This window comes from Leucopleurus acutus (assembly GCF_964270905.1).
Source record: "Leucopleurus acutus genome assembly, chromosome: 3".
NCBI lineage: Eukaryota > Metazoa > Chordata > Mammalia > Artiodactyla > Delphinidae > Leucopleurus > Leucopleurus acutus.
The window spans coordinates 84,145,124-84,157,217 of NC_139145.1; the positions used below are offsets into that span (position 1 = coordinate 84,145,124).

Here is a 12,094-nt window from a genome sequence, read left to right on the forward strand (position 1 = left end):
GAAAAGCTGAAAGCCTTCCTGCTAAAATCTGGAACAAGACAAGGATGCCCACTCTCACCACTTCTCTTCAACATAGTATTGGAAGTTCTAGCTACAGCAATCAGACAAGAAAAAGAAATAAAAGGTATTCAAATTGGTAAGGAATAGGTAAAACTGTCATTATATGCCGATGACAGGATACTAAATATAGAAAACCCTAAAGACTCCACACAAAAACTACTAGAAGCAAAGTAGCAAGATACAAGATTAACCTACAGAAATTGGTTGCATTTCTTTACACTAGCAATGAAATATGAGAAAGGGAATGCAAACAAACAATCCCTTTTAAAACTGCAACAATGAAATAAAATACTTAGGAATAAACCTCACCAAGGAGGTGAAAGACTTACATGCTGAGAACTACAAAACATTAATAAAGGAAAGTGAAGGTGATTCAAAGAAACGGAAAGATATCCCATGCTCCTGAATTGGAAGAATTAATATTGTTAAAATGGCCATCCTACCCAAAGCAATCTACAGATATAATACGATCCCTATCAAATTACCTGAGACATTTTTCACAGAACTAGAAAAAATAATCCTAAAATTTATATGGAATCATAAAAGACCCAGAATTGCCAAAGCAATTCTTAGGACAAATAACAAAGCAGTAGGCATAACCCTCCCAGATTATGGACAATACTACAAAGCTACAGTAATCTAAACAGTATGGTACTGGCACAAAAACAGACACATGGATCAATGGAACAGAATAGAGAGCCCAAAAATAAACCCAGACACTTATGGATAGTTAATCTTCGACAAAGGAGGCAAGAATATACAATGGGGAAAAGACAATCTCTTCAGCAAGTGGTGTTGGGAAAGTTGGAGAGCTGCATGTACATCAATGAAGTTAGAACACACCCTCACACCATACACAAAAATAAACTCAAAATGGCTTAAAGACTTAAACATAAGACATGACACCATAAAACTCCTAGAAGAGAACATAGGCAAAACATTCTCTGACATAAATCATACCAATGTTTTCTTAGGTCAGTCTCCCAAGGCCACAGAAATAAAAGCAAAAATAAACAAAGGGGAACCTAATCAAACTTACAAGCTTCTCTACAGCAAAGGAAACCATAAACAAAATGAAAAAACAACCTACAGACTGGGAGAAAATATTTGCAAATGATGAGACAGACAAGAGCTTAATGTCCAAAATATACAAACAGCTCATACAACACAATAACAACAAAAAAACAACCCAACTGAAAAATGGGCAAAAGGTCTAAATAGACATTTCTCCAAAGAAGATATACAGATGGCCAATAGGCATATGAAAAGATGCTCATCATTGCTAACTATTAGAGAAATGCAAATCAAAACTACAATGAGGTACCACCTCATACCAGTCAGAATGGCCATCATTAAAAAGTCTACAAATAACAAATGCTGGAGAGGATATGGAGAAAAGGGAACCCTCCTACACTGTTGGTGGGATTGTAAATTGGCGTAGCCACTATGGAAGATAGTATGGAGGTTCCTCAAAAAACTAAAAATAGAGTTGCCATATGATCCAGTAGTCCCATTCCTGGGCATATATCCAGATAAAACTATAATTCAAAAAGATACATGCACCCCTATGTTCATAGCAGCACTACTCACAATAGTCACAACATAGAAACAACCTAAATGCCCATTAACAGATGAATGGATAAAGAAGATATGGCGTATATATATATATATATATATATACACACACACACACACACACACACACACACACACATACATACATACACATATATACACACATATGTGTGTATATATATATAATGGAATATTACTCTGCCATAAAAAAGAATGAAAATGCCATTTGCAGCAACATGGATGGACCTAGAGATTATCATACTAAATGAAATAAGTCAGAAAGACAAGTACCATATGATATCACTTATATGTGGAATCTAAAATACAACACAAATGAACATATCTACAAAACAGAAACAGACTCACAGACATAGACATCAGACTTGTGGTTGCCAAGGGGGAGCAGGGTGGGGGAGGGAAGAATTGGGAGTTTGGGATGAGCAGATACAAACCAGTATATATAGGATGAATAAAGAACAAGGTCCTACTGTGCAGCACAAGGAACTATATTCAGTACCCTGTGCTAAACCAGAATGGAAAAGAATATATATACTTATGACTGAGTCAATTTGCTGCACAGCAGAAATTAATACAACACTGCAAATCAACTATACTTCATTGAAATTTGTTTAAAACAACATTGTATTAGTCCAAGACATACAACATAATGATTCGATATATGTATATATTGTGAAATGATCACCACAGTTAAGTTTAGTTAACATCCATCACCTCACACAGTCTTTTTTCCTTGTGACGTGAACTTTCAATATCTAGTCTCTCAGAAACTTTCAAATATACGAAGAGTATTGTTAACTATAGTCACCATGCTGTACATTACATTCCCAGAACTCATCTCATAACTGGAAGATTTTACCTTTTGACCACCTTCACCCATATCCCCCACCTCCCACTTCTGGAACCACTAATCTGTTATCTGCATCCATGAGTGTGGATTTTATAGATTCCACATATAAGTGAGATCATACAGTCTTTGCCTTTCTCTGTCTCACTTATTTCACTTATCCTAATGTTCTCAAGATCCATCTACGTTGTTGAAACTGGCAGGATTTCCTTCGTTTTATGGTTAAATAACATTCCATTACTTTATTTATACATACATATATCTCACATCTTTACCCATTCAACCACTGATGACACTTAGGTTGTTTCCATGTCTTGGCTATAAAAGTTTCAATTTGTAATAATTCAACATGACAAATTTCATTTCTCTCTTTGCAATAGGACTTGTATGATCACTTACACACATTTTATCAGTCATTACAGGCATTTGCCAGAAGCTAAAGTTACAGAAAGTGAAATCTCACACTCACACTGCAAAATACAACAAATCGTAATGCAAAGAAGAATACCATTACTCATGGCAGCGCCTGCCTGTTAGTGCTTAATGGATGGGATCATTTTTGCTCAATAATCCTCAGAGCACTGGGGGCGGTGGGGAGGATACAAATATATACACAGTTCAGCTTTTATTTTTTTTAAGGAAGTTACTTCAGAAAAAATAGTGCCAGAAGAAGCAGCACTAAGCGTGGGAGCCTATATTCAGTGAGAACATAAGAAAACCATGGACAAAATCATATCAACATTTTTAGGAAAAGGCCGAGGAAAAGTGATCATAAAGAAGATTGAATAGGAATAACCAGAAGAAAACTTGAAAAGAGAAAAAAAAGGAGAACGTGTTGTCAGAGGAGCAAAATGAGAAGATTTTAAGAACAAGGGTCAATGCAACAACAGAAAGGAAGATAAGGGCTGAAAGTGTCACTTGGATGTAGCAACTAGTGACGACCCTGAGGACCGTTTCAGTGTATGATGGGCATCAAAGCTGAACTGTGAGAAGTTTAAGAATGAATGAGATTTGATGGAGACTTCCCTGGTGGTCCAGAGGGTAAGACTCTGCACTCCCAATGCAGGGGGCCCAGGTTCAATCCCTGGTCGGGGAGCTAGATCCCACATGCATGCCGCAACTAAGAGTTTGCGTGCTGCAACTAAGACCCGGAGCACCCTAAATAAATAAATATTTTTTTTAAAAAGGATGAATTAGATTTGAGAAGTGGAGGTGATGAATTTAGGCAAAGCTTTCTGGAGTTTAGGTGTGACACAGAGGGAGTCAATATGGTAGTAGACAAAGGATCGCATGGGAGTGGGGGAAGGGTGGTTTTAAATGTGAGAGATTTAAACATGCCCAAACCTTGACAGAAGAAAGGGAACAGAGAGGTAGAGGGCTGAAGATGCAGAAGAAATGAGAGGTGATAAAATCCAGGGGAGAGGCACTGGGGCTCTTCCACTGAGAGGAGAGGAAAGGCTGGGTAAGAAGCAACTAAGTGTGTGAGAAGGGTTAAGGAGTTAGGGGGCTTCCATCGGATTTCTTTTATTGTCTTGGTGAAGAAAAGAAGAGTTCACTGGGGAAGAGGACATTCACATGCTGACTGAATCTGTACGCTACCTGTCTCCCTCCTTCTTTGACTTCTGAAGTCATAGGACAGCAGATTCAGCAGGTTGAATGCCATATTCTGAGAAAAGCTCTACCTGGATAGAATCTGCATTTGAAGGAGTAATTTGTAAAGACACCTCAAGTGCTAACATTAAAACGGGATGTGATTATAACCACTGATTTTAAAACCGGAAGTAGTATTGAGATATCACATTTATTCTTATTACTGCTTTCAATATCAACAAAACTAATCTTCAAAAATCTCCAAAGCTGTTTCAGAGTCCAAAGCTTATTTGATTTTCTCTCTTCTTTCCCCCAGACTGTTTCCTTCTTTCCTCTAGTCCACCTTGTAAAAATATGTATCACCAGCAATATTTTCCTCCATCCTAGTTTCAACAGGAAAGGCCTTCAAAATGTTTAACACCTTATAGTATATGTGTGGTCTCTAATTTGGTCCTACAGCAATCCTGAATGTTGGGTCAGGGAAGGCATTATTCTCAATATTCAGAAAAATGAAGTGACTTGACCATTCTTAGACACGGACATAGGACTCAGACCTATCTTGAGACTCCAAAGGCAGCTGTCTGTTCTACCACACACACTCCACTTATAATAACTTCTGAACACCCAAAGGCAGCTCATGTTCCTTTCAGCTTCAGAGTAATTTCAAATTCACCCAAGTATTAAAGGGAATAGGCCTGTATCATAATTTCAATTCTCTGCCTATCATTAACAGATCTTACCATCCCTCCCTCATAATAAGGAATCTAGATAATCTTGAAGCAGCAACTAATATTACTCACAGACATCTGCAGATACACATGTAGCCCTAATCACAGAAATCCTGAGCATCTGCAGAAGGTTATATGCTATTATTACCCAGGAAAGTAACAGTATCTCAGGTTTCTGCCCAATGTGGTGACACCAAACAAGAAGGCCCTCAAGTTTCCACTGAGCAAGCAAGATAAGATGCTTCCCACAGTAACCATCTGTATTGGTTTCTTTCTGCTGCTGCAACAAATGACCATAAACTTGGTGGCTTAAAACAACAGAAATTTATTATCGTACAATTCCGAAGGCCAAAAGTCCAAAATGGTCTCAGTAGGTATAACAGACTGAATGTTTGTGTCCACAGCCGGGAGTTTACATGTTAAAGGCCTAATCCCAATGTGATGGTATTTGGAGGTAGGGCCTTTGGGAGGTGCTTAGGTCAAGCAGGAATGGGATTAGTGCTCTTGTAAGAACTCTTTTACCATGTGAAGTTACAAGAAGTCAGCTGTCCACAACCTGGAAAAGGACCCTCACCAGAACCCAACCACGCTGGCACCCTGCTTTCAGACTTTCAGCCTCTAGAACTGTGAGAAATCAATGTTGCTTGTTTAAACCACCCAGTCTGTGGTAATTTGTTAAAGCAGCCCAAACCGACTAAGACACTGGGCTTAAAAACCTAAGTGTATACCAAACGTGGGGTAGATAGCTGGTGGGAAGCAGCCGCGTAGCGCGCAGGGAGATCAGCTCGGTGCTTTGTGACTGCCTGGAGGGGTGGGATAGGGAGGGTGGGAGGGAGGGAGACGAAAGAGGGAGGAGATGTGGGAGCATGTGTATATGTATAACTGATTCACTTTGCTGTAGAGCAGAAACTAACACACCATTGTGGAGCAGTTGTACCCCAATAAAGATGTTAAAAAAAAAAAACCTAAGTGTAGGCAGAGCTGTCCTCCTTCTGGGGGAACCAGGGGAGAACCCTTGCCTTGCCCTTTCCAGCTTCTAGAGGCTACCTGCCATCCTGGCATCAAGGCCTCCTTCCAGCAAATACATGACTTTGACCTCTGCATCCAACTGTCACATCTCCTCTGACTCTCCTGCCTCCTCTTTCATGTATAATAACTCATGTAATTATATTGGTCACACCTGGATAATCTCCCCATCACAAGATCCTTAATTTAGTCACATCTGCAAAGTCCCTGTTGCCATATAAGGTGACATATTCACAGAGGCTGGGGATTAGGACACTGAGCAGAGAGAGCTGGTACCCATTCAAAGTAAAGACACACCAAGCTAAGCTGCTGGCCACACGCCATAAGGAGAACAGGAAGGTGTTCCCAATGAACGGCCACTCAACTGGTGATAGGCAGGCCTAGAACACGCTGGACGCAGCCCACTCTCCCAGCAGTTCTGCTGTTCTAGATTAAGAGTCAGTACTTTAAGAGAATTTTAAATATTTACAGCTAGTAAGTGGCAGGGTCATTCGACAAAGCTGGTGTGTTCTTGTAACCCTTATGACAGACGGCCTCACAGACACCTTCCATCACGGCTGGAAATTTTCTGTAAGTTGAACCACGGCCCAGATATAAAAGAGACATACCCCGCACAGACAACTCTGGATTAAGAACGAACCTGATGACACAGGCCAGAGGAGAACAAAACGGAGGTTCTAGGCCCAGGCTAAGTGCTTTCACTATTGCTGTCTTTAAGGAAAGAAACTGCAAGTACATGAAGCCCACGGTGCATCTTTTTTTTTTTAAGATTTTTTTGATGTGGACCATTTTTTTAAAGTCTTTATTGAATTTGTTACAATATTACTTCTGTTTTATGTTTTGGTTTTTCGGCCGCGAGGTATGTGGGATCCCCAACCAGGGATCGAACCCACACCCCCTGCATTGGAAGGCAAAGTCTTAACCACTGGAACGCCAGGGAAGTCTCCCCCATGGTTCATCCTTAAGAGGGTACTTTCTAAAAGAAAGCGTGAGGTAATGCAGGCGGCACTGTGTTAATTCAGTCTCAGTAACCGTGTCTTCACAAAAAAACTGTTTTTATCTTCCAGAGGTTCTTTTACAGACCCATCCTGAGAAGTGAAGTTAAGAAATTATGATGCCCAGAGTGTTCCAGATCAAGTCAGCTGTACCTTAGAGAGACATTAGCTTTAACAAGATTTATTTCTGTCCACCTGTTACTCTTTACACATACATAACACCTAAATCAATGTGTTTGCTACATGAATTTCCCAGGACTTGGTTCCATGGAATGTACATAAAATCTGTATTTTTTTCATTTAATATTCCAGGCAGTAAATTCCCTTTCCTCAGAATTCCTCAGACTACATGAAAAACATAGAAAGCTGCAGAACATGGCCTGCATATATTAGGTATTCATTAAATAACAGCTGAACGACCACATGAATGCGGCAACACACAAAGGCCTAAATGAGCTCTCTTGTCACAGGTTAATCTGAGAAGTTTGCTTATTGGTAATTACCATTTAACTCTTCTCAACAAACATTAATATGTAAATTGCATAGAGAGTTCTTTTTATTTATTTATTTTTGTCTCTGTTGGGTCTTCGTTGCTGTGCGTGGGCGTTCTCTAGTTGCGGCGAGCAGGGGCCACTCTTTGTTGCGGTGCACGGGCTTCTCACTTCAGTGTCTTCTCTTGTTGCACAACATGGGCTCTAGGCGCACAGGCTTCAGTAGTTGTGGCTCACAGGCTCAGTAGTTGTGGCACAAGGGCTTAGTTACTCCGTGGCATTTGGGATCTTCCCAGACCAGGGCTCGAACCCATGTCCCCTGCATTGGCAGGTGGATTCTTAACCACTGTGCCACGAGGGAAGCCCAAAAGAGAGTTCTTTAGTGCCCAAAGTATGCAAAACCTCTTTATCTTACACACATTCAAGTTGGGATATTATAGTGGTTGAAAAGTCTTGGAGACATGAAGACTGGGTTTGAATTCTGATCTTAATACTTGCTAGTTATGTGACTTTGGAGAAACTGTTTAATCTTTTTAGATTCCGTTTCTTCATCTCTGATGGTAGGATAATAATATTTAACTTGTACAGTTGTCCTGAGCATGTAATGAACACAAGAAAATGTTCAACAGTTCCTGATACATTGATGACAACAATGGTGATGGCTGATACACCTGGATTGAGGCCTCTTGGTTACCCCCATTCTCCAGGACAGACAACAAGCTCCCTGCCATATGGGGGTCCACATGTCCTAGGGACATATTCACTAGGCATGTTGCATCCTAATTCTCTAGGGTAGCTGCCCATCTTCTCATGCAACACACACTAATTCTCTGAGGTGGGCATAAAGCCCTCCCTAATCCTTCCTTGCCAGCTCCACAGCCACTGCCAGTCTAACTCAGTTACATCTGCATGCTTATACTTCGACCACACCAGGCTGACTAGCAGTGCTGCAGGCTGCCCAGTCTATTTCCCCACCCCCAGCCAAAGTTCAGGCATGGCCCCAAGGCATGATCCACTGCTGATGGAGGGAGAAGGAGGGAGAGCTTTTCACTGATGTAGTCATCTCTTTTTCCTTGTCATCTTTCTTCCATTTTATCCCCAGCTCCTCATCCCACTATCTCTTTTTATTTGCTTCAAGAGTTGATCTAAGTGGTGCCCATTAGGGCCTCAAAGTCTTCTCTATATAGATCTTAATTACACTAAAGATTGTTACACAGGCATTCCCCATTAAAATAAACTTTCGGGTGCAGAAAGAGTAAAGCAATAAACAAAATCCCATCTAATGGACAGTAATTCAGGTATATTCACAGAAATCATTCCTCTATTTTTAGGACAAGGACTTTTCCCCATGTTCCTGTGCTATTCTAACATAGAGTTATTCTTATTTACCATAAGTAACTATGGGATATAGAGAGTGAACAGGGAAATATGAAGTTAGGTTTACCAACAATCTCCTCAGAAACTTACAGTTGGGGAGGGTTGCCCTTCCAGAGTTAAAAAGGCTGCCTGCACTTCTTCCTGAGGGAGACCCCAACTTCTGCCTCAGAACCCAAGAGGAGAAAATCAGGAATGGAATCATGTGTTCCTACCCAGACACACGCTCCCAGCCCTGCAGAAATGATAGGCCTTGAAGAAATGGTTACCTAAGGTCAGAGTAAACTTTCATGAACTTATTCTCATAGCTTCCTACAATTAAAAGGAAAATAAGAGAATACATTTGAACATACAAAGATTAAGTCACATTTACAAATCACCTTTATTTTATCTGAGTTTACTAGAAAGAAATAAATTCAGGAGGCAAAAAAATAGTTTTTCATGTGATTTACACATCTGATTTATTTTACCAAATAAAAAGCATGACTTAACAGTTTTCTCCTTCTAATTGTATAATTTATTTTCTCCTAAGACCTGTATCACAAATGTGAACCCTTAGGAATAAATGTAACAGAAAAGAAACTCTGTTCTGAATAAGACCTAGAAAACTTTAAATAAACTACCAATACCAACTGCTAATTCTTTTGCAATGATATGAGCCATTGTTTAAAATTCTCTAGCTTTTCACATCTTTTTCTTTGGAATGTAAAAAAAAAAAGGACAGATAAGGTCTATATAATTTTAGCAAGACAGTCGATCTTTCCAGGCAAGGTCTGACATACTAGATAAGATCAGGAAACTGAATTTCCCTCTGCTAGGAAAAATACGATTTCAAAAATATGAATGTAATGCAAGATATCTTCTATAGCCTTCAATTTAATCTCTCAGTACAGATATACAGTTCTGCTATATTGACTTATGGCCTGTACAAAACAGAATTCAGTGAACTTCTGAGTATGTCCGTTCCCTTTCTTTGCATTACGCGTTAATGACCACTCGCCTTTAGAAAGCAATTCCTTCCTATGGAAAGCTAACCAATACACCCAATCTTTTATTCCTACTATGTGAAATGCTCATGTGAAACGAAACAGGTTATGGAACAAGCTCAAGAAAAATCACAAGTTACCGCCATCAATAGCATTCCGCTTGTCTGCCTCTTCTCATCCTAGCACGTTCTTGGAAACAGGAAAGAAAAGGCCCACTTAGACAATCATGCATCTCAATGAACAGACCCCAGACCCAGATGACCCAGTGGACACTGGGACAACTGAGGAAGAACGTATAAAAAATAAAAGATATGTCAAATACGGTATTTTTAAGGTAAGCATATAAGCATTATAAGCATAAATAAGACTGTCTATCTGAGGTTAAGATCTGTCTTAGACTTTTAAACCAAAAGTCACATTAATGAATATACTTTTGTACCTCAAAATCATCACCTCCAAAGTCTTTCCTCTGTTCATCACCGAGAGACAGCATTTCAGTCTTACCGAATAGAATCTATACTAACCAATGCGGTAAGTTTCTTAGTACCTCTCTACCATCCAACCAGTCAGGAATTCTTGAGTTAAATCCTCATGAACAAATGACATCCTACACCAAAAATTTGGTTGCCTTTATCACTCTTATTCCATGAAGCTCATGAATGAAAACCCCTACTTATTTTATAATTGCTCGTCCAACTTATAAAACTTAGATAGGCACCTTTTTACACTGTATTTCTTTAAATACTCTTTAACCATTTACTTTCTTAAAATGCAATAATGCCTATCACTTCAAGAGACTAGCCACTTGGCTCCTAACACACATTAAATGGCTAATTCAGTCCTCCTAACAGCACAAAGGGAAAGTACTCTCTATAATATGGCTGCGAAAAAACAGAAACTATGTAAGCCACCTACAAAGAAATCTGCACACACATAAGCTATGAATCCTACAACTCTACAACTTTTGGCAGAAGTGGAAAAAATACAAAGAAATTAGCAATGGAAAACATGTTTAAGTTTTTCAGTCATTTTCAGTTACAAAAACCTAAAGATCAGGAAAAGCCAGAGATACAGTGAAATTTATACAAGAAAAATTTAATATGAAGTCATTGTACTCACCGTCTGATGGTTTCTGTCACAGTAACGCAGCCCAAAGTAATCTATCTCCACAAGGTTTATGTGACGGAATACGTGCTCAAGGACAACGGAACCTTTCGTTGACTTCTGCAAAAATAATTCACAGTTTTGTTTTATAACAAACACAGTGTGTGTTTTTTTTAATAAGGTGCCTTGTCTTTCTCAGTGGGACACAGTCACAGTTCTCATCTTTTATTAGCTTTGCTCACATGGGAACAATTTTATTAGCCCATAGTTCCCTCTTTAAGTTTTGCCTCAATTACAAAGAAAGGGATTTCAGTATTAAATGAATTGCTTTGGAAAACAATTTTTAAATTGTTGTACATTTTAAATTAATATAAGGTTCTTTTCTTACAGGACTGTAAAATATCTTTAAGATGAAATTATTATTTTAATAAAGATAACAGTTTATATGAAGTGCATCTAATAAATTCATCAAAAAAACTTACTTTGGTTAAAAATCCCACAGTTCTTTCGCTTTAAAAAGCAATTTTCACCTACATCATTACTCTCACAACTAATGCAGAAAATATATAAAATTAAAATAACAATAGCCAAAGCTTTTTAAAATTTTTTCTTATTTTCTTTAGTAAGGTTTTATGGTTTTTTTAAGTGAAATATAGTATGCATACAATATTATGTTAGTTTCAAGTGTACTACATAAGGATTTGACATTTGCATACATTATGAAATGATCACCACGGTAAGTTTAACAACCATCTTTTCCCATATGGTTACTATGATATTATTGACCATATTCCTTGTGCTGTACATTACATCCCAATGATTATTTATTACATAACTGGAGGTCTGTACCTCTTAATCCCTTCATCAATTTGGCCCCCTCCCTTCTGGCAACCATCCATTTGTCCTTTGTATCTACAAGTCTGCCTTCATTTTGTTTTATCAGTTTGTTCTGTTTCTAGATTCCACAGGTATTTGTCTTTCCCTGTCTGACTCATTGCTCTTAGTAAAATACCCTCTAGATCCATCCATCTTGTCACAAATAGCAAGGCTTCTTTTTTTTTTTTATGGCTGAGCAGTATTCTACTGTATATATACACACTGCATCTTTATCCATTCATCTATCAATGAACACTTAGGTTGCTTCTACATCTTGGCTATTGTAAATAATGATGCAATGAACACTGGAGTGCATATATCTTTTCAAATTAGTGTTTTTGATTTCTTCAGGTAAACCCAGAAGTGAAATTCCTGGATTATATGGCAGTTCTACATTTAAATTTTCAAGAAACCCCCATACTGT

General features: G+C 38.7%; 1 protein-coding gene across 1 annotated transcript in view; it reads right to left on the reverse strand.

Annotated features, from left to right (window-relative positions):
• The window catches only part of EPB41L4A (erythrocyte membrane protein band 4.1 like 4A), a gene marked incomplete at both ends in the record, with an annotated part of 257,309 nt that overhangs the window by 143,317 nt on the left and 101,898 nt on the right, over positions 1-12,094 (reverse strand). The window contains one exon of the mRNA XM_082837350.1: positions 10,810-10,914. Coding sequence (XP_082693476.1) covers positions 10,810-10,914 — 105 coding nt within the window. The remainder of the gene's footprint in view (positions 1-10,809; positions 10,915-12,094) is intronic.